The sequence below is a fragment of the Jatropha curcas genome, chromosome 9 (genome assembly GCF_041381405.1).
Source record: "Jatropha curcas cultivar XTBG-Jc1 chromosome 9, XTBG_Jcur_1.0, whole genome shotgun sequence".
Lineage (NCBI taxonomy): Eukaryota > Viridiplantae > Streptophyta > Magnoliopsida > Malpighiales > Euphorbiaceae > Jatropha > Jatropha curcas.
In genome coordinates this window covers 10053216-10077485 of record NC_143159.1, presented here as the reverse complement: position 1 = coordinate 10077485, position 24270 = coordinate 10053216, and the positions used below count along the sequence as shown (strand labels likewise).

At 32.2% G+C, this 24270-nt stretch overlaps 2 protein-coding genes across 2 annotated transcripts; both read left to right on the top strand.

Moving 5' to 3' along the window:
- Positions 1–5764: 5764 nt before the first annotated feature.
- LOC105635485 (uncharacterized) lies at positions 5765–10383 on the top strand. Its single transcript, XM_012218557.4, has 3 exons — positions 5765–5946; positions 6944–7574; positions 10014–10383. Exons 2-3 carry the CDS (start codon positions 7024–7026, stop codon positions 10081–10083), a joined length of 621 nt encoding a protein of 206 aa, XP_012073947.1. The 5' UTR covers positions 5765–5946; positions 6944–7023; the 3' UTR covers positions 10084–10383.
- A 10614-nt stretch (positions 10384–20997) lies between these two features.
- OHP2 (one-helix protein 2) lies at positions 20998–23657 on the top strand. The gene is made up of 2 exons (XM_012218558.4): positions 20998–21607; positions 23395–23657. Exons 1-2 carry the CDS (start codon positions 21171–21173, stop codon positions 23507–23509), a joined length of 552 nt encoding a protein of 183 aa, XP_012073948.1. The 5' UTR covers positions 20998–21170; the 3' UTR covers positions 23510–23657.
- The last annotated feature ends 613 nt before the right edge of the window (positions 23658–24270 follow it).

Here is a 24270-nt window from a genome sequence, read left to right as displayed (position 1 = left end):
TATTTATTAGGGCTCTATTAACTTTCAAAAGCTAAAAGTGAAATCTGATATTGTATTGTAAATGGGATTTGTGGCATGTTCACATTTAGCCAATAAGGAATTTATTTACCTAAATTTTGAAGAATTATTTTATTTATCTACGTTGGGTTGGATTTTTTTTATCTATTTTCAATTTTTATTCTTTTTTATTTTTTGAAATAAATATTTTTAAAAGTATATATTTATACCATTTTCATTTAATATCAATTTTACATATAATATAAACTAAAATAAAATTAAGTCAATCAAATGTATCATGCTTGGTCTTTCTACACCTTGTAAAAGATGTAAAGAGTAAGAGATCTAGAGTTTGAGAGGAGGGTTATCTCTTGCTATGTACTACATAGTATTATTTCGGTCTATTGGATCTCCCATGTATAAAAAAACTAAAGTAAAATTAATAGATTTAAATATTTAAGAAAAAAATAATATAAAATAATATATTATTATTATTATTATTATTATATATCCAGAATTTTTTTACACTGGCCACTAAAGCACTAATTTGATTTCTTTTTAGTTTATTAAAAATAATATAGAAAAAAAAAGAAATAAAGGGGAAGAATTTAATTTGACATATTCAAACAAACTTTAGAAAGGGAGCAGGTCAGGGTCCGTTGATCCATCCCAAGTGATCAAGGCTCTTTGGTCATTGAATCATTAGGGTGGGACTAGGTCATCATCAATTCTTTTCTATTTTTTTGGCTGCAACTTGCAATGAAAACTTTGCATTCTGTCTACAACATATTTTAATTTTTGTGGGTTCTAGCTTTGAGTTGTGGATTGAACTTATTTAGTCTTGAATTAATTAATTAGATTTTTAAATATTATTAGAGACTCAACTTTTAAATTAATGTAAGCTAAAGGAGTTGTCAAGAAGTGTTTAAAAAAAGATACCAGGAAACCGTCTGCATAATCCATGATCAGGAGTGGTTAATATAACTGCACTTGAGCAGTTATATACTTGAGCAATTGAGGGCACGAAGTTTTGATAATTGTCTTGTACCCTATAAAAGTTAAGCTCAAATATAAGGATATGCTCAATAATCAACTCTAAAAAATAAAATTCAATAACAACTTCAACTACAATAAATTCTAAAAGCAGAAAAAACACTCAGTTCATCACCACCACTCCTGCCAAATCCTTTTGAAATTCATGATAGAGGGCATCTATAAGCATTTTATATCTTCATATCATAGCAAAGCAGTTACAAGAAGTGAGGTTCAAACCGGTAGCGAATTGGTCAAGAATTGAATGTTAATCTAAAAGTCAAAGGTGACCTTTGTTCATTATTTTCACCATAACTCTTTCCATAGATATAATTTTAGAATAAACTTGTTACCATTGGAAACTAGACATAAATAACTTTCCAATGGTATATGGTAGATTGAAATCCAAGTTGAAATGGACTACGAACCGAGTGCTTAATCATTGTAAATCAAGAGAGCTCAAAAATAACTTCTCTTCATTTAGTTGGTCATATCTCAAGCTATAAATGAAATTTTTGAGTGATTCAAGTTATATTAGAAATTAGAAATTTGAGCTTTCCAATGATATATGGAAAATCAAAATCGCATTTAAAACGGGCTAGAACAATAAAATAATTTGTCAAAAAGAAGCTGAAAATTGATTCATACGAACAATGACGTCTCAAAATCAAAAATTGCATTTATGAAATAAATTATAATGTGATTAAAATTATGAGTTTTATTTTGCATTAAATTAATGTCTCTAAATATTTCTGATCAATTTTTCCCTCATTAATGGACGATTATTATAGTTGTTGAGACTGACACATATTATGTTCTTTCCTTTGTGAAGGGAAGCAGTTATTCTTATAAGTTGAGATATATGTGATATCTAGAACTAATATGTAGGTGCTTGTTATTTGAACAAGTTCACTAAATTGACCTGCATGAGAATTCTATTTGGAGAGTTACCTATGTCTATGGAATACTTAAGTGATAGTTGTGTAAATGATCGTTTGACTTAAAATTACTAAGCTATCTTGTGTGGATAATTATGTTTTGATTATTCATTCACATTATTCATTTATAGATAATAAGCAATGATTAATTAAATATAGTAGAAATTATATAGAGATACTTGTAATTAAGATAGGATTCATCACCTGGGTAAATTTGGAAAAATGTTCTAATTGTTCTCTATTAGAATTGATTAAGAAATCCTCGTGCAATGTAGAATGAAATTAGCAAATTATATATGAAATTTCATGTAACACCCACCGGCCAATCCCAGAGAACCAGACGGCGGATACCACAATCGGTGCCGGAGCACCGTCTTATGTCACTTATTAAAGCTAGATCACAAATTAGAAGTGGTTAGATTTTCATAAGGAGGCAAGTAATTAACATTTTAAAAAATAATAATATTAAGGAAATTCCTAAGTAATTTTTCCGGACTAAAATAATACCAAGTCCCAGACCGATGGTACTATTCACAGATCGGTAAATCACTATTACCGACACTAAAAGAAAATCAGACTGTTACATTTCATTTAAATGATCAATAGTTGAGATTAAGAGAATTAACATGATTTAGTAAAGAAGACACAATCCATGCTTAATTGCTAAATCAGAACATTAATGATGAAAAGATATTAATTATACTGATAAACCATGCACTGATAAACCATGTATTCTGCCAAAAAATAATAGAGGCTATAACACATTAGCACCACATCACTATGCCACATCAATAAAAAAAAGGCTAAAAGAAAAAAGCCCGAACTTTATCTGTTTTACAATTTTAGCTTTTTTTTTTAAAAAAAATTTGGAATTATCATATGAGTTGTTCATGCTACTTGCATATACATACTTGGCACATAATTAATTATAGTTTAATCATATAAAATTTAGATTTCTCGAATGATCATTATATCATTATAAAGGAGAAACATAGAGATTTTGCAATGTGTTGATGTGACACTTCCTTAGAAAAGTGAAATTATCGAACATTTTAGCATTTTCATTTATCTTGTTTGAGAAATTTTCAATATTTCTCTTTTTTTTAATTACTTTTTTCTATCTCTCATTTATTATTTAATTATGATTTGTTCTTCAATCTTATGAGTTTTAAATTCAATTATGGCCTTCGAAGAAATTTACTTATTTATTTTTTTATAAGTTCTAAAATTTAAGAACAAAAGTTGGATTACCTAAAATCAAACTAAAATAAATTAACAACCTGAATCGAACGAAAATGAATAAAACTAATTGACTTTGTAATCCAATTTTCTAACCTATACTCAAGCTTGCTTATATTTTGATGTTTTATGCAAAATTTTTTTTGTTCTTATATATAATTAAAATTCTTTTAATTCTATATAAAAATAAGAGATTCTTCACATTTAAAAATCTAACAATATCTACATATTCTAACTATTTTATCTAAATCATTATAAGGAATAAAGAAGCTTACATTTTAAATTAATAATAATGCAGTTATAATATTATCCAACCATTTAATTTGCTAAGTGCATGTAACATCTGCAAAAAAAAAATTTTGATTTCCTAAAATTTAATCAGCAAACATGTCTAACATTTCAAATAAAAAGAATGTATACTATACCTCCATGCAAAGTGTGGGAGACCATCTAATCAAATTTATAAAACTTTTCATTTTCTTTATTCAATAATTAATAACCATATAATAAATTTATTTTATTAATAAAAAACTCTTCATTTTTTTCTTTTACAATAATTAACGATCCAAATAATAAATTTTTGTAACAATAAGAGAACACTAATTAGTTTTTTCAATAATTAATAATCACACTATAAATTGATATAACATTTTTTTTATTTTATAATTTATATTTTCTTTTTTTTTTTCTAAATCCTAACTTCCTTTTGAGTACTATGTATATGAGTAATATATCTAATAAATTTATCACATAAATTCTTATTATTTTTAGACAGCGATAAAAATTAATACTTTGAGCAAAAGACACCTATGATTAACGATTCATGAAATTTATTTCTTTTTCTATTCAGATAATTTTATGGTTTGAGCATTTGTTTTAATTTGTAAAAGCAATATTTATATTTATTGTTTTAATTTTAACTAAGAAAGTGAGTTTATTGTTTTTAATTTGTTAGTATAGAATTTTTTTATCACTTTTTAAATATATAAAAAAATTTGGATTAGTAGTTTTTGTTATAAAAAAGGTAATTGACAAATATTATCTTTTTATCATATTAATTTATTTATATTTTTTAATAAAATTTAATTTATATCAATTATTTGTAAGTGTTAATTGTCCGCACAACGTGCAGGCATACGACTAGTTATATATATATATATATATATATATGAGAATCATAGAGATTTATTTGATGCTAATGTAACGCTCTCTTTGGAGAGTATAACTCTGTAAAATTTGAATATTTGGTTTTGACTTAACTAGAAATAATTGAAGATTTTAAAGAGAAAATATGTCACTTACCTCTTTCTGATTTATAAATTTTATGAATTTTACATATAATAGCTCTTTAAAAATTATTTTCTTATTAATGATTTTTATGTTTTAAACACAGTGACTTTTAATATTCTTTTATGATTTAACCTTTTTGTCTTCTTATTTTTCTTTACATGATATTAAAAGTGATGCTTCACTTTTAGCATAAAAAATTTATTTAAATCATATTGTACATGCATCATATGCACCTTATTTTTTTAATAATTTATTTGATACACATATTTTACACCTAAAAAAAAAAAACATTATACAGTCGTGTGAAGTACGAACGCCAATTACCGATTCTCCAAATTAAATCATATTACTCTATCATGTAAAATTTATTATCTGAAATTTATTATTTAATTATTAATGATTAATATACTATATAAAAATAAGAATTTAATTTCAAAATACTAAAATAACATTATAACACAAGAGTACACTATCTATCTTCCATTTAACTTAAATTTGAAAATTTTGAAATTAAAACATAAATTATCATAACCCAAAATAATTTATTTTTAAAATAAATAAATTTTAAAATTAAATGATTTCAGAAAAAGATCAAGAAAAAGCAATAAATTCACAACATCAATTGTTAAAATTAAAAGTTAGATAAAATAAAAAAAGTCAAAGTTTAAACTTCTTTTTAATAATGTAGATTTTTTTATACGGTGTGGTGATGAGGTACTAATGGTGTCAAATTATGAATCCTATTAACTGCAACATCAATAATTTATAATTACCAAAAAAATAAATAAAAAATTCACTGCTACAATTGACAGAATTAAAAAGTTTAGCTAAAATAAAAAAATCAAAAAAATCAAAATTTAGGCTTAGCATTTACCTATTTATTTATTTGCCATGAAAAGAGGAGTATAAGTAATGTTTTGCATTCATTAAAAGTTTTTAATAAAAGCACTCCTGAAAAGAGTCAAAGATGAAGAAGATAGATGCAGTTAATGTATTAAATTAATTAATTAATTAGTTAGTTAAAGGAGTGGACTCAAAAGAGCTGCCATAGGCAACCAAACAAAAGCATGCTTTCCCTTCTATAATTACTTTCCCAAAAAGTGATTAGAGGAGAAGCAAAAATTTTTTAAAAAAGATAATGAATTATTAAAAAATTAAAAATTGGAAATAAAACATAATAATATAAAAAGGGACCCATCACTATCATGCGCCATGGAGTCACTATCCCTATCGTTCTTTAAATAATTCGGACCAGTAGTCAGCCTAATCTTTTTTACTTTTCTTTTTATTTTTCTTCATTCATTTCGTTATTTTCCTTTTTATTTATTATTCTCGTTTCGGTTTTTATTTTCCCTCTCCAATTCTCGCCGATTTATTTAGAGCCGACATGCCGGCGCCGCCGTTTTAGACTCCGAGAATCTCTCTCTCAGATCTGTGGCGTCACCTTCAGGTATCGGATTTTCTCTTAGTTTCCCGAGAAAGTAAATTTAATTTGTCAGTGAAAATGACTAAAGAAAGTTTGGTTTTTACGAACTCTTAGATTTTGCAATTATTGTTCCACTTTCGCTGTAGATTCCAAACTGAGCTTTAAAGAAGATGTGAAGTCAAGCGATGCATGTTAAGCAAATTTTGTTTTTGAAATGATAGATCGTTAGGTTCTTTTTCTGGTTGTTAACTGAGGATTTTTTTTAGTTAAATTTATTATTGATTTACAGGAATTATGTATTTTCCTTGAAAGATTTAAGAACGAATTGTTTATTTCAATTTTTACTTGTTATTGCGTTTAGATCACCGACCGAAACTGTTTGGTTCCGCCATTGTTGTTGTTCAGCGTCTTCTAGTGTATTTCGAGGTAGTTAATGATTAATGGTGGTGTTTAGTATTTTATGCATCTCCATTATGTTTTTTAATAAGCATTTTAAGTTATATTGACATGCTGGTTAGGTTTGTCATAGCTCAAGATCAAATTGCCAATTCCCTGTTCTTTTACCTGGTCTGTTGTTGACTATATCTGATATGACTTAGTATCCACTGGAATTTAAGAATTTTCTAGCTGTGATTGGTTGGTGCTTTGCTAAGATTTCAAATTAGTGCAATTTTCTTTGCCACTGTTTTATTGGTGGGTTGTTTCTTTCTTTTATGGTTTTGAGATTTAAAGTTTCTGGTAATGAGATGGTTGATGGGGTTCCACGCTTAGGATTATTAAACTTTGAAATCCATCAGATCAACTGCCATGCGTTGAACTTATTTGTTAGTGGGAAATTGGTTCATAGTATCCCCTGCAAACTTCAGAATTCTGATTTTTGTTGTTATTATCATTTTAATTTCTGTCTCCCCCTCTCTCTGTCTCTCTCTCTCCCTCTCTCCCTCTCTCTGTGTGTGTATGTGATAATATATTCCTTTTTCTGGCTTTTGGAGTTCTGACTGTGAGATATGGGTGTTTGAAGGACTGGTGTAATTATTACTGCAAAAGGGCAGGAGAGCTACAGCGAAACTATATATTTTGGTGACCAGATGATTAGAACTGATGTTATTGGCAGTGGAAGGAGGAGGGTTCTTCTCTTCTTCAGCTTCTGGGTATAGCAAGGGCCTGACCCTTCTTCTCTTGGGTCAGAAGCACGAAGATAAACCCATGAGAGTTTCGCCGTGGAATCAGTACCAGTTGGTGGAAAACGAACCTGATCCTGACCTCCAGCTGGCTTCCTTGAAGAACAGGCTTTCCCGCGGGTGCGCCTCCTTTGTGTGCTTTGGTCGCGCTTCCGCAGGGCTTGATTCTTCATCGCCTCTCAAAGTAGGCCCTGCCCAGCAGCAGGATGTCTTGCCGGATCCACTTGTTACTGATAAGGGCAAAGATGGTACAACTGAAATTGAGGTTAATAGTAACGCAAGAAGAGTTAATCTAAAGAGTAGCTTGAAGAAGCGATCAAATAGTGTCCCAAGTCCTGTTGACGATGGTAATCAACACGATGCATTGGGTGACAAGGGTACTGATATCCGTGGTCACACAGAAAAGAGAAAAGTGCAGTGGACAGATGTCTGTGGGAGTGAACTTGCTGAAATCAGGGAGTTTGAGCCAAGGTATGGGGATGTTCTTATTTCAAGTTGGAATATTATGAGCAATGCATTAAGTTAATTCATATTTCAAGTATGTCAATAAGTATCGCATTGACATCTCTTTTATATGTGAAATCTTGTGCTTGCAATTGCATCATGAGCATAAACTGTATATGTGTGCATGACGATGATACCACTATGCTTTTGAGTTTCTTGGTTATTTATGTAAGTCACCTTGTTTATTAGTTTTTGCTATGTTCAAATACGTTTCAGATTTCTAAGCAAATTCATCCTCTTTTTATTAGTATATCTTATTAGATTTGGTACTTCTAAATTCTATTTATAAGAAGTGTTTACACATATGTAGAACTGTTGATACAATCTTAAGAGAATCGGCTGATCAGGGCATTCTCATCATCTGATGATGCTCAGAATTAATTTTCCATTACCTGAGAAGTAAAGAAATAAAATTTCCAGCTAGTTTAGTCAATCTTGTTGTAACATAATGTGAGAGTCTCCAAAGGTTTATGATTGTGGTTGAAATATAACAGTGGCATGTTCTCTCAACTCGTCAGCAAATGGGTTACATAATAAAGATAAGTTTAACTTCAAATCAGATATTTTATGAGATCATTTGGGGATTCTTTAAGTTTCTCAAACTCCTGGAGGGTGAGTACACTCCTAATGGTTCAAATAGTCTTCTTATACATCACATTAAGCAGCTATTGTCCAAAGAGCAGGGAGAGAATTTAGAATACAATTTCATGGAGGCGAATTATGTGCTGATTGGTTGGCCTATTAGACTAACCATTTTTTGATGGGCATGACTTTTTGGCCCAAAGGAAAAATAGGAAAAGTAGTTGCAGCAGAATGAGGTTCAGAATAGGTAGGAGTTGAGCATGGTCTCAAGTAGTGACGGGATGGTGAAACAGTAAAAGGAACACATTTTTGTATGAATCTCAGTTGTAATTTAAGAGGTCCTGTATCCTGAATTTGAATCAAGCTTTGGAGCAACAATGCTTGGTAACATCTTCAGTGTAGATGTTATCTTGTTATCCGAAGCATTATGTGTATTAATTAAATTGTTTTGACGAATGCATGAACTGTTCTCATAACTTTATGGTGCCGTGTTACATATGAGACTTTAAGGATTAGGAAAAAAAAATGGCGAGCTTTTCTGTGATTGTGATTTTATGAAATTCAATATCAGTTTCATGCATGTGATCGTTTCAAATTTGATTCATTTGTATTTCGTTTTTATACTGGCCCCAAATATTATGGTCTGATTCATAATTTGATGTACCAAAAAAGTTTCTATGAAGTACAATAAGGCAATTAAAATTTTCGCGAACTACTGTGTTTGATGCATGTCATTGCTTTCTCTTTATAACCTCACCAAGAGGCACCATAATAATGATAATTTACCATACCATAGAAATTAGGGTCTTTTTACAATGTTGATTTGACTTACTCTTCCAATGTGTGTAAAAGGATGGGAGTCAGAAGAATCTCAGTATGTTATGGTGGCCTTGATGCGTGAAGATATTAGTAACTAACATGGGACTTTTTCTTAGGCATTAAATTTGAACTCCTGTCGATCATTGTTAATCTAGGAATTGGTGTGTCTTTTCTACAATTTGTTTAAGGGCCTGAAGGATCGGAAATACATAGGAAACAGATAGCACGGGGCATTGCCATTATTGCCAGCAACACAAAAGGCAAAAAGTATTTGTGTAATATAGATATCCCTTCAACACAACATAGGTCATCAAGAGGATGTCAGAGACCCAGCAGAGCACAAAAGCCAGTACATGTCAGAAATGATTCCTGTTTAAGCGTCTAGTTATTTAGAGCCATATTTTGCTTTCATATTGCATGTGAGGTTTTCTTATTGAAATGCACTAAGAAGCACTTATGTTATTAGGATGAACTTGAGAAGCTATATTTGAGTTACTGGTTAATTAATATCCTGGTCTTACTACTTTAAATGTTTAAGCTTTTGAATTTTTTGGGTTTCCAATCGGTATTTTCTAGTGGGATTTTTGTCAAAATGGTCTTTAGTAGAAGTGGGGGTATATTGTTGAGTTTATCTTAGGATACTAGTGTCCTGGAGCAGTTTTTTTTTTTTTTTTTTTAAATTATTTTTCAATTAAAGTTAGAAAGTATGAAATAAAATTAAGAAAACAGCAAATGTGGAGTAACTAGTATCCCATTCAAATGTGGTCTCATATTTCTGGTTGTGAACTGTGAAATATGCCTGTGCTTCATATGTAAAACATTATCGTCTAACGCTGTGAGTAAAAGTCTTGCTTTCTGCATCCAAAATTTCTTGTTCTGTATTTCATTTTCATTTTAAAAATTGTGATAGGAGAAGAGATATTACCAAATTTGAATGTTATGTCAGTATCACATTTCTGTTCTGTTAGCGGCAAAGTTCTAATTCTGAAATTGATGCCATGGCAGTGAAACTGGTTTATCAGATGATGAATTTGAGAATGGAAACGAAAGAAGCTGCTCGTGTGTCATTATGTGATCAATTATATTACCAAAAGCATTTCATGGACTCATTTTCCTGGAAAGCGACGATGCGACGTTCAAATTGCAATTAACAGAGGTCATCTGCACACTGCATGCCGATTTCTTGGTAAGGGAAAAGGCAAGTAATTTGAGTGAATAGCAAATGCAACCATACAAAGGAGCACTTTACCTAGCCGGCAATCCTGGTTGGACTGATTATTTGTGTCTATATTTAGTTGATGAGGATTTCAATTTTGTTACTCTCGTCTTCTTTGCTTTGTTAAATTATTTTCTCACTTGTGATTGCCTCTGTCCATTGTTTTCCTTTTTCCCTTTTTCAATTTGTCTTACATTATTTTTGGCTCTTTGTTGTTAGTTGATGCGTTTCAGTCTTTTTTTTTTTTTTTTTTTTGAACAACATTTCAGAAATATTTTGATAGAGGGCTTTATTTTCAGATTCAGAGCATCTCCTCATTCTAGACATTTTATTTTCATGAAGATCATCATCATGTACGCAGCCTAAAGTGCTGTGGGAAGAGCTCCACGCTCTTCGAGTTCCGTCGTAAAATTTATTTTCGATCATACGAGTTTTGAAACAGTTAAATGGCGTTCTTAATTTTTTTTTTTTATAAGTTTTTTTAACATTTAGTGTGTTGTTTTCAACAGCAATTTCAATGTGAAAGCTAAATGCACTACTATTGGTAACGAGAGGTTAGCTTTTAGATTTGGTATTTTTGAAACAATTAGTATAAGAAGCGAGGATTTCAGCCCCGATTGAAAAATAAATATTGTATTGTGATTTCTTAAATAAAATAAATAGTTAAAGGTTTTAAATAATAATTATTATGGGGAAAAAAATTTTTTTTTAGTCTCTAATATTTTACGTAATTCAGTACTTTGTTCCTACATTTGTAAAAATTAATTTAAATGTCCATGATGTTTAATTCCCTTGCATAAAATGGACTTTCATCTGAAAATTGTCATTTTCCTGTTATTCATACATATAAAGCGCAGATGAGAGAATTGCCTTAAAAAAAAAAAAAAAGCATAGATGAGGGGAAAAAAATAAAAAAAAATCAAACCGAACATTTTTTTTTTACTTTCAGCATAAAATCAAATCAAGCCAAAATCATATAATCTAATTTATCAAAAATTACAGAAGTTAAGCTGAAAGAAAAATAGCCATATATTGATGGAAATATGTAAAAACATTCATTATAAATTAAGAAACATTACAATACTCCTGACAAAAAATATTTAAGAAAAGTACTATTGAATCCCTCTGGTTTTGTTAAATTAACTACTTTGTCCCCTGTTCCAGACAACCAATTAAATGGTTTCAGTAATTTACTTTCTTCCGACCAGAAAGTCTTTCTGTCCAAAATGAGTCCTTTTTTGCAATTAGTCTAAAGCGAAAAGACGAATATGTCCTCTCATCAAAGCAGTCCTTGTGAAACCAAGCTTCCTAAACCTGGTCACCCTCTCTTGGCATGCACAAGCACACTACACAATGTAATCCTCCTTTATTGATGCAATCATCACCATCGTAGCGGTACCCAAAATATGTTCTCTATGGCACCATTCTCATCAAGCAAATTTTCAACTCTCTTTCTCTTCTTTTCCAAAACGAATCCTAATTTCTATTTCTATAATCATTCAAATCACTGTATGTAGTCGCATTGCCTTGAATCGCCCATACCTGAGCATCAAAGCGGTTATAAGGTTTCGATTTCAAGCTTTGTTTACTAGCAATGCTTTTCTCAATATTATCAGGTGAACTGGATTCGTGATTGGTAGCTATGATTGCTTCCGTGCCTTAGAGAATGAACTGGGCAGTTCCTTTCAACACAGAGCTAGCAATCTCATCAATGTCGTGCCCCATAATCTCTAACGATCCATGGGCTACCTTGGTCTCCTTCTTTAGGCCCGACCCAAATTCCTTTATGTCAAGGCGGTAAATTTCGATTACAGATTCAAATTTGGTTTTTGGAATTGCATAAGACCTCCAAAGCTCCATGCACCTCCACTCTCACTACTGCCACAATCAGTGTTTTTAGTTTAGGATTAGGCGAGGAGTCTGGATCTGAATCATCTTGGGGTTGATTATTGCGGGATTTGGATTTGTGTTTGGATTTTGGAGAATCAGGTTCCTCTGAGAATATTGATCCGAAGAAATGCATTGAGAGAAAATGGATCGTCAAAATTGAATCAACTTTAGATGACTCGTCGTTTAGATGATTTTGTTACTCCATCATCTTTCTTATTCTCCTCCCTTGTATAAGTTAATAAGTTTATTTCGTGTTATGCGCAGGCTCATTATCTAATCCGAATTCGTATTATGCGTAGGCTCATTATGGAAGCGACCCTTCCAATCTCGATTATGAGGGCGATGCTTTCAACCAGTTTTTTCCACAGGATTCAATCCGAATTCGTGTTATGCGTAGGCTCGTTATGGAAGCGACCCTTCCAACCTCTATTATAGGGGCGATGCTTTCAACCAGTTTTTTTCCATTCACTGCACCAGAATTCGAATCCTCAATGTTGTTTAAGGGATCTAACGATTTCATCTCTATAGACCAAGTGGTAGTTGGTAAATTTTATTAAGGGACCTTTTAGTTGGTTCTCTGAAACAGAAACAACGAAGTAGTTAGTTTGAAAAAATTAAAATGACTAAATAATACTTTTTTTTGTCAAATACTTAGTGCCGCATTACAGTATTGTTTTTTGTTGATTCCTTTTCGAGGGGCTTTATTTTAGTATGAAGAGTAGAGAATATATGTTAGAATGAGACTTTGAACGGTTTAAAAAGGCTCAATTCTCAAAACCATTTGTTAGGGCACTGGCAATAAAATTACGAAAAATAATTACGGCAGCGGAAAAATAGAAATGGGACACACAGAAATTTACGTGGTTCACCTTTAACTGTTTAGGGCTACGTCCACGGGACCAACTCTGAATATTTCTTCCACTATTAAAAATAGTAGGCTTACAAAGAGAGTAATACAAAAATAGTGGCACTCAAAAATTATTTCTCAAAAACACCTCAATAAACTTCACTATTTTTCTAAACCCTTAGTTTTAAGAACCCTTTCTTAAAACTAACTAACTCTCAAACTATGCGATTTCAATCGCTTCTTGGTATGTTTCAAATGAGGCAAATCCTCTCCTATTTATAGGAGAGGAAGACGCGTATAAAACGTGTTTTCTCCCCTTTTTTTTCTTTCATCACGTGTGTGGATCCCACTGAGTGGGCACTGCCACACCAATTACAAAACAATGTTCGGGTCCCACTTGAGTGGGCACCGCCACACCAATAACAAAACAATGTGCAGGTCACACTTGAGTGGGCACTGCCACAACAAATCTCCCCCTGCACACTCAAGTGGGGACGTTAGCCATGCTCTCCATCATCCCTGCAGCTAATCGACAATATTCAAACTTGTCTTTTGGAAGAATCTTTGTTAACATATCTGATCCATTTTCATCTGTATGGATCTTCTCAAGCTGCAACTGCTTCATCTCCAGTACATCCTGATCTAATGATATCTAACATCAATGTGCTTTGATATTGAATGAAAGGAGGAATTCTTCCCGAGATGAATCGCACTCTGGCTATTGCAGAATATCAAATATCGTTCTTGATGAATTTCGAGTTCATTCAAGAACTTCTTCATCCACAGCAACTCCTTGCAAGCTTCTGTTAGTGCTATGAATTCTGCCTCAGTTGTTGATAGAGCAACATATTTTTGCAATCTTGATTGCCACGACACGTCTCCCCCTGCAAATATGATTAGATATCCTGATGTAGACTTTCTCGAGTCAACATCCCCAGCCATATCTGCATCGGTATAACCGACTAATACTGGCTTCTCATCTCCAAAGCATAAACATACTTTGGTTGTACCTCGAAGATACCTGAAAATCCATTTCACTGCAGCCCAATGTTCCTTTCCAGGATTTGAAAGAAACCGACCCACTACTCTGACTGAGTGAGCAATATTTGGCAGTGTACAAACCATGGCATACATTAAGCTTCCAACTGCTGAAGCATATGGAATCTTTTCCATCTCTTCCTTCTCTCCATCGGTAGAAGGGCACTGTTTTGAGCTTAATTTAAAGTGATTAGCAAGAGGGCAACTAACCGCTTTAGCATTCTCCATTTTAAACATTTGAAGTACTTTCTCAATGTACTTCTCTTGTGACAACCATAATTTCTTGGTTCTTCGATTCCTTGTAATCTTCATGCCAAGAATCTGCTTTGCTGGTCCCAAGTCTTTCATAGCAAAAGACTGACTTAGCTGTTTCTTCAAACTATTAATTCTGACAGAATTTTGACCAACAATCAACATATCATCTACATAGAGCAAAAGAATAATATAGTCATCATCAGAGAATTTCTTTACGAAGACACAGTGATCTGAAGTAGTCTTTTTGTAACCTTGCTCCCCCATAACAGATTCAAACTTCTTATACCACTGTCTTGGTGCCTGTTTTAAACCATACAAGCTTTTCTGCAACTTACATACATAATTCTCTTTTCCTTTTTCGATGAAACCCTCTGGCTGCTCCATGTATATTTCTTCTTCCAAGTCACCATGTAGAAAGGCAGTCTTCACATCCATTTGCTCGATTTCCAGATTAAAACTGGCGGCCATTCCGACACTGTTCGAATGGATGTCATTTTCACAACTGGTGAAAAGATTTCATCAAAATCAATACCCTTTCTTTGATTGAATCCTTTCACAACTAGTCTAGCTTTGAATCGTGGTTGGGAGCTGTGTTCTTCCTGCTTGATCCTGAACACCCACTTATTCTTCAAAGCTTTCATACCTTTGGGCAACTTCACCAGCTCAAATGTTTTATTCTCATGCAAGGATTTCATTTCATCTTGCATGACTTCAATTCAGTTCCTTTTGTGTTCACCTTCTATTGCTTCTTCAAAGCATTCAGGTTCTCCCCCGCCAGTCATCAATACATATTCATTTGCTGAATATCTAGTAGATGGTTGTCTGACTCTACTAGACCTTCTTAAAGTTTGAGAACCTTATAGTGCTGGTGGCTGAACATGAACACCATCAAAATCTTCTTCTGGTTCATTGTGATAAGGAACTTCTAGATTTTCTAACTCTGGCTCTTGTTCTTGTGGAACATTTTCTTCATCTCCAACTTGTCTTTGTTCTGTTGCTGGAGGAACTATTTGCACATCTGTTGAATCATCTTCAGATCTATCGGCAACTCGCTTCTGAGTCTTTTCAACATCTTCAATAGTCTGATTTTCAACAAATATAACATCTCTACTTCTTATCATCTTTTTCTGGACTGGATCATAAAATCTATAGCCAAATTGATCTTGGCCATAGCCAATGAATACACATTGTCGAGTCTTGACATCAAGCTTTGACCTCTCATCCTTAGGAATATATACGAAGGCTTTGCAACCAAACACCAATAAATGATCACAGGAAACATCCTTTCCTGACCATACTCTTTCTGGAGTATCATACTGTAGAGGAACACAAGGTGAACGATTTATAGGGTGAACTGCTGTAAGAAGTGTTTCACCCCAAAATCTTTTAGACAACTTTGCATGTGAGAGTGGACATCTGACTCTCTCCATTAAAGCTCTGTTCATCCTCTCAGCCAAACCATTCAATTGTGGCGTCTTGGGAGGTGTTGTTTGGTGTTGAATATCATGCTCTTTGCAGAAAGCATCAAATGGCCCAGTGTATTCTCCACCATTATCGGTTCTGATGCACTTCTGCTTTTTGCCTGTCTGTCTCTTAACCAAGTTTAGAAATTGTTTAAAAATATCTAAAACTTGATCTTTAGACTTCAAAGTGTATACCCAGGTCTTCCTAGAATGGTCATCGATAAATGTTACGGAGTATCGATTTCCACCATATGACATCGTCAATGGTCCACATAGATCTGAATGAACCAGATCTAACACATTCTTCATTCTAGAAGGCTGAGAAATCTTGAAGGCTACTCTATTCTGCTTTCATGCCATACAATCAGAACATTTCTCTAAGTGGACTTTATCCAATCCAAATAGCATATTGTTTTTTACCAGAGTTGTCATTCCTTTCTCACTCATGTGGCCTAGTTGTTTATGCCACAAGTCAACTGTACTGTCATCCTCTGCTACACTTAAAGTATCTTGGGAGAGCTTCGCATACATCACGTACAGCTTTGGGTCTTTCCTTCCATTGGCTACCACCATGGAACCTTTTGTGAGTTTCCACTAACCATTTCTGAAGGTGCTATAGAAATTTTTAGCATCAAGTCTGGCAACCGAGATTAAATTTGAATGCATGTCTGGTACATGCACGACATCTTTTAGAATTAATCTCGAACTATTTTCTGTCTCCAAGCATATACCTCCCTTACCGACGACTTTCAACAGTTCGCCGTCTGCTATCTTGACTACGCCCAGATTGTCTGGTGTGTAAGATGAAAAATTTTCTCTCCGGGATGTTGTATGAGTGTAGCCCCACTATCAATTACCCAATTGGTCTCCTGGGCTGCAATGTTGATAGTGTCTTCAATGAACAGTTGGAACTCAGCAATAACATTGGCTTCATCATCACTGCTTTCTTCTTTCTTTGCTTTGCCTTTGATCTTCCGGTAATACCTTTTAATGTGCCCCTTCTTCCCACAATGATGGCACACAATATTGGCAAATCTGTTTGATTTTCCCCTACTCTTATCTCTTGTATTTGAACTTCTAGATTGGCTCCTACCTCTGGGATGATTATTTCTTTTAGCATCTGCTAAAAGAATGTCTGACTGAGATGAAGAAGGATTCTGTGCTTTGCGTCTCATTTCTTCATTCAGAACAACATTTTTAACAAATTCCCAGCTAACTCCATTATGTGGTGTAGAGTTTGTTATTAATATCTTCAAAGTCTCCCAAGACTCTGGTAAGGAGGCAAGCACCATAAGGCCGAAGATTTTATCATCAAATTTTATGTCCATATTTGACAGCTGGTGAATAGTCACCTGCATTTCACTCAAGTGATCTGCTACAGAAGTACCTTCTTGGTATTTGAAATTCATCAGCTTTATCAAATAAAACAATTGGTTGTTGCCGGATTTTGAGGCATATAACTCTTCAAGCTTGTCCTATAATGTTCTAGCATGAGTCTCGTTGCAAATGTGGTTGTATACATTATCATCGACAAATTGTCGAATATAGCTGCAAACTCGCTCATGCTCGAAAGCCCATTCTTCATCAGTCTTATCTGTCGGTTTACTTGAACCAAACACGGGCAGATGCAATTTGGTTACCATAAGGAGATCTCTCATTTTATTTCTCCATATATGATAATTTGCGCCATTTAGACTGATCATTTTGCTCGTTCTAGCTTCTATGACTTTTGAGTGAATAGTAACCGTATATGTGAATAGTACTAGTATACGAGAATAGTAACTATACACATAAATAGCATTATATGTGAATAGTACCTGTATGCGTGAATAGTGCTATACGTGAATAGTGCGGGCTTTAACAGCAACAGTAACGCCAATAGTAACTATTCACCATCAACCACGAGTTACTATTTTACTATTAATCACTAAGTCAATTCTGCAACGTCTTTCCAAGCGGACAGCACCAATGGACTCGTCGTAATTTTCTCTTCGTCGTGGTATATTTATTTTCAAAATATATCCACGGATTCAGTACTGCTATCTGACCGGTTTGACCTACCGAAACCTGGTTCTAATACCACTTGTTAGGGCACCGGCAATAAAATTACAAAAAATAATTACGGCAGCGGAAAAATAGAAATGGGACACACAGAAATTTAAGTGGTTCACCGTTAACTGTTTAGGGCTATGTCCACGGGACCAACTCCGAATATTTCTTCCACTATTAAAAATAGTAGGCTTACAAAAAGAGTAATACAAAACTAGTGACACTCAAAAAGTTTTTTCCAAAAACACCCTAATAAACTTCACTATTTTTCTAAACCCTATCTTAAAACTAACTAACTCTCAAATTATGGGATTTGAATCACTTGTTAGTATGTTTCAAATGAGGCAAATCTTCTCCTATTTATAGGAGAGGAAGACGAGTATAAAACGTGTTTTCTCCCTTTTTTTTTCTTTCATCGCGTGTGTGGGTCCCACTGAATGGGCACGCCACACCAATTTCAAAACAATGTATGGGTCCCATTTGAGTGGCACCGCACACCAATAAAAAACAATGTGCGGGTCCCACTTGAGTGGGCACCGCCCAACACCATTTTCAGGTATTACGATTCCACTCCCAAAACCACTACCTTATGAGCTCCTAAAACAATTACCCATTTCTCAGTTCTATATTCGCAATCTCAGATACAAAATTAATACCAAAAACCAGTATTATGTTCCTCAAAAATCAGCGAAACTTAAAGGCAATGCCATTAGTGGGACAGACGCAACAACTAGCCGTAAATCACCTGAAGACACACTCTCTCTAAAAACTACAAAATAAACCTCACTCGTCTCTTGTATTTCCATTGAAATTTGCACAAGAAACTCATAATTGATAGTTGATAGATGATCTTGGTTGTTGACTTGACAAATAAAGGATCCAATCGAATTGATAAGGTTCGTAGGTAGGAGGGGAAATCACTTAACTCTACTTTTCAAAATCCAGTGATGAAACCACTGTAGTCATGTTGATAACTCAACAAATGAGAGAGATGAAAAAAATAATTTAACGGTGAAGAGATGGTGAAGTATAAGGGGGAAAAAGCTAAAGCCACATGAGAGTAGACTGTCGTTCATGTAAATGATGACATTAGAGTCTTTGCCATCTAATTTAACGGTGAACAACCACATTTTTTAACTGAAGAATTGTACCATGTGCGGGGTAAAATGTTAGGGACATTTAATTAACCTTTACAATTGTAGAGACAAAGTAGTAAATTAGGTTAAATGTCAGGGAGTAAAAAAATTTTTTTTTCCCATTATTATTTTATAATTTTTATTAGAAATGTAAACGCTGAGTAAGAAGTGACATAACAACCCTTATAAAAAATGATAATAATTGCGGGAAAATGTATCTTTTGTAATTTGTTTGAAAGGAGAGGAAGAAAAATAATAGAGTAAGGAAAATAATTGAAGAAAAATAATAAGTAATTATCAATTTTCTTTTTATAATTATTTTCTCTTTTGGGTTAACGAATGAAAGAAAACTTTATTTGAAAAAGGATGACAATTATGAATCCATTTATTTTTAAATAATAGAATATATATACTCCTTTCGTCCCATTTTGTTTGCATGATTTGACAAAAAACGCATATTAAAAATTTAATCAACAAAAATTACTTTATTCTCTTTTACCTTTAACTAATTAAGATATTAATAAAAGTCATTTATTTATTGAAGGATCATCAGGGTTATCATAATTATTTACATGTATAAATTTCGAAACTTTGCAAAAATTTTTAGACATCCAAAAAAAGAATAACAAACAAATATAATGAGACAGAGGGAATAGTTATTTTGGGTTTTTAAAAAATTTAACAAAAATAAGTGAAATTTTCATTTTTTTCCATTATTTCCATTTTCTCTCCAAATTGAAAACATTCAAAACATGTAACCCGAGTGAAATAAATGAAGTATTACTTAAATATTTCCCTTTTCTTTTCTTAACAAGGGAAAATATTTTTCTCCATATATTAAAATAATTTTAATATACTTCTATCCAATCAAAGACCTAAAAAATATTAAAATAATTTGTTGAAATATAACAATTAATTAATATTAGTGGTTAGAACTTTGGTGATATATATTTAGTTCCACTTTTCTTTGCCTTTTGAAAAGTCCATGATTTGCTTTTATTGGACTAATAAATAATAATCAGTCCAAAAATTTGCTTTTCTCACCATTAAATTATAAATAAAAAGACCAAAATACATTACTTGCTATTTCTACTATATTTTCTTATACTAAAAGTAAAAATTTAATTTTTCCAATTATATCAATAATTACCAAAATATTTTATCAAAATAATACTAGAAAAACTATTTGAAAATTGTTGAGAAGATGAAGTTATTCTTGTTAATCTATACATACATATACGATTAAAAATAAAACTACATGGATTAAATTGTAATTTAGCCTTTTTTTCTTTAATCTTTAATTTTCCCTTTGGCATTGTGCTCTAACATCCTTAAAATGCATTTTTAAATATATTTCATTTTTACTAATTATCAAATCAAACCTGAATTGAACCGGCAAGTGGGTTCGATTTATTGGTCCTCATATCCATTCTGTTCACTTGGTCAATCACAGAGCTTAACTATTTTCAAGCAAAAAATAAATTCAAATTTGAAAGTTGATCTGTTCTTGATTATTCGAATTTGAAAATCATGATTAAAAAATTTTCTTTGATACATATTATTGGAAAATGCTTTACAACATGTCAAATGTCTTAACAATCTTAATTTATTATTTTATTTTAAAAAAGTTATTAATGTTACAATTTATTTGATAATATATAAATATATATCAATATTTATTCAAAGGTTGATACCTTATACATTTTTAATATGAATTATTAAACAATGAGATTTACACTTTTAAATATTTTATAAGTGTTTAATAAATGTAATTGAAGTATTCAATCGATACAGTTTTATAAATTAAGGTATTTAATAAATATAAATAAAGCGTTCAAACTAGTTTAAAAGTTATTACCGAACACGATGTTAGCAATAAAAATAATATTTTTTTAATGGAATCACGAAATAATTTAATGGAAAATTCTTAAAAATGAAATAGTCATTTTACCAAATAAAAGAAAAGTGACAGTAATAATTTTTCAATCAAAATTCACCAACTAAATAGTTGTTTGACTATCAAACAAAAGGCGATTGTGTTGTTAAAACTTGACACGCTTTGAGAGGCTGTGAGGCGCCAAAATCATCTCTTTTCCAATACACTTAACTAACTCTGTAGTCTCTACCATAACCATCACACTATTACAGACTTGGCCACACCTTATCCACACGCTTCACTTCTGATTCTGATAATACCCAAATACACAAAAACAAAACCAACCTAAAAGGATTTCCGATAGATAGAATCTTGAGAAAGAAAAAGGAAAAATGTCATTAGCATCTTCATTTCCATATATCAAAATCCCTAACCCATCATCTTCTTGTTCTTCTCCATCTTCTTCTTCGTCATCAACTTCAACATCTTCTTGTTTTAAATTCTCCTCAACAACTAAGTTTTGTGCTTTGACCATTAGGAGCTCTCAAGCTGAAGGGCCTATAAGGAGACCTGTGGCTCCTCCTCTCAGAGAGCCTTCTCCACCATCACCACCATCACCTCCTTTGAAACCTGTTCCTCCTTCTACTGTGCCTCCACCACCCAAGCCTGCTGCTAAGGTGGGTTTGGATGATAAGAATGTAATTACCTTGGAGTTTCAGAGGCAAAAGGCTAAGGAGCTTCAAGAGTATTTTAAGCAAAAGAAGCTTGAGGAGTCAGATCGGGGTCCTTTCTTTGGGTTTGTTGGCAAGAATGAGATTACCAATGGAAGGTAGCAGCTTAATACGCAAATACATTTAAAAGGAATGTTTTTGAATCAAATTTTGTTATATGGGCTTGCGTTTGATATTCAAATTGGGTTGAGATGATATTATTGTGGTTTTTGGTGTTTTTTGGGGTATTTTTGCTCACATTTAATTGTTGAAATTGAATGGTTTATCATTCAATGTGTCGTGGTTCAACTTATATAAGGAGGTAAAATAATTAGGGTGTTTGCCAATTTAGCTGAGCTCTCTGCCATAGCTAGTAACTTACCCATTCATGAAGAGAAGATTGAGAACAGAAATTTAACATCACTTTTTTTTCCTTCCCATCTTCTTTTTGGACTTCATTATCTTACTCTCAAGACTGAAATGCTAATATGAATCCTAATACTGGGCTATTCTGCTCAAAGCCAATTAGTAACTATACTAATATAGTTTAGAACAATTGAATATCGAATTTGTTTGATTTGCAAATGGATTTCATATTATATTAAAATGTAAATTTCATTTCGAAGATATAGTCTAATTAGCTTGTAGTAAGAGTTTATTAGCTATTAGCTTGTATCCATATTAAGTTTAGAGCTCATTTATAAATTTTACCATTTCTGTTAGAATTTAGCTCTAGTATAACCAAATTCCATAAACTCCAACATATAGAATTTCAAATGAATATGAATTCATATCAAACACTTCATTTGTGGATATCAAAATGAATTCTTTAAGATTTTATAGGATTGATATACTACTATACGAGCCTTAGAAAAATGCATTACTTTTTTAAAGAGTTGCATCTGATTTTCTTGTCTGCGTTTTTGACTGCTGAAAATCCCTGTCCTGGCTTGAAATTTGTCTTTCACTTACAAAACTTGCTTAGTAAAATCTTTTTCTTTGTCATGTAAACATTTCTTTTGTTGTAGTATATAACTGAGACTAGTTAGAAAGAGAACAATTTATAAGAAAGCAATGTGACTGGTTCACTTCTTGCTGCAGCCTTGCATAAATTGCACACAAATTATTCTACTAAGAATTTAGTATTTGCTATACAACAAAATACATTCATGTTGTTTAAGTGTTGCAGGTTACAATTTTTCCTTCTGGTATGAATTGTTGCAGCACTTTTTTTTCTTCATTTTTTAACCACTCATAAAATTTCCAATATGAATTCTTTAAGATTTTATAGAGTTCATTAGTAAGGCTTAACAAAAGGCATTATTTCCCCTCTCCTGCGCATGGGTTTATAAGCCAGTGAGTGTTGGGATTCACTTGCACCAGACCAATTGGCTTATGCTAGTTCCATTACCCATTCAATTATAAGTCCTTTAATTGTTTTATTATTATTCAATTTGGGGTTCGCTTCCCAACACCTGTTACCTATTGTGTCATAAGGTTATAGTAGATTCTGTATGTAACTATAAAGATTGAACATTATCAATAGCAAATAAACTCTTTTCTTTGAAAGAGAAGAAAATAATGCTTTCTTGCTCATCTCTTCACTTAATTGAAATATGATAATCCAATATTTCTATGTTTGGACTAGCATGAAATGCTCTCTAGGATTGTTAGAGGATGCAAATTGTATGGTCTATCACCTGGTATCCTAAGTTCAATCTTCACAATTCCTGTCTTTAGCTTCTCAGAATTTCATGTTCTTAAACTAAGTTAGCTTAGTTAAGCTATGAACTTCTTTTTTCTGTTGTATATATATGTTGAGCTATAATATAATGAGCATAATAAGACCCTTTTTTCTATTATTTAATGCCTCTTGTGCCTCATTTTTGTTTCTGTGCTTAAACAGATGGGCAATGTTCGGTTTTGCTGTTGGGATGCTAACGGAGTATGCTACAGGCTCAGACTTTGTCGATCAAGTAAAGATCCTTCTCTCCAATTTCGGGATAATCGATCTAGAATGATTCATTTTTTCATTCTCAACAGCATAAATACTTATTTTTTGACTTCTGTAATTGCCTTCTTGTCTCCAAAGTCATCAATACATTTCAATTTCTGTAATTGCTGTATCATATTCAATATTCTGCAACTTCTTTAGTAATTTATTTCCCCCATGTTTTATTGATGGATTATCATAAACAGAATCCTATAATTTAAAAGAAATTTTCTTTTCTGAAAGCTGAAGAGGCTGAGTTTGCCAATGGGACAATTGTTGCTCATCAGATAAACCAGATTCTGTTTTATTTTCCTACCTGTTGAAGAAAACTACAGAGTACAGTCTTCTTAAACAACTTGCAGGAAACATCACAAGGGTATAAGGTCCAAGACAATAACCCTTTTCCAGGAAAAAAATATGGATAGAATTTTCAATAAAATGATTTATAGAAACTTTTAATAAAAGCTAAGATAATGCCTCTCAAGCTACCATTCATTCAGAATACTGAGCAAGAGTTTTTGGCATCATTGTTGAAGGCTCAATATATAAATTCCCCTTGTACTTTTTTGCAAAAAAAACTTGTGGCTCCCTTGACTTTCACTTTCACTTTTTGAATACTTCAACGTATAAAATTACAGCTATTAAACGTTTTAATTGATCTATTGAATACTTCAACTTATAAAATTAAATTGATTAAACATTAATTGAAAATATAAAAATTATTGTTTTAAAAGTCATATCAACTACATATCAAATCAATATTTTATATATAAAAATAAAAAATCTTAA

Excerpts from the sequence above, each read along its gene's own strand:
- OHP2 (XM_012218558.4), top strand. The coding sequence starts at position 21,171 with ATGTCATTAGCATCTTCATTTCCATATATCAAAATCCCTAACCCATCA. Across the intron at positions 21,608-23,394 it reads AATGAGATTACCAATGGAAG|ATGGGCAATGTTCGGTTTTG; the intron begins GTAGCAGCTTAA and ends GTGCTTAAACAG.
- LOC105635485 (XM_012218557.4), top strand. The coding sequence starts at position 7,024 with ATGTTATTGGCAGTGGAAGGAGGAGGGTTCTTCTCTTCTTCAGCTTCT. Across the intron at positions 7,575-10,013 it reads ATCAGGGAGTTTGAGCCAAG|TGAAACTGGTTTATCAGATG; the intron begins GTATGGGGATGT and ends ATGCCATGGCAG.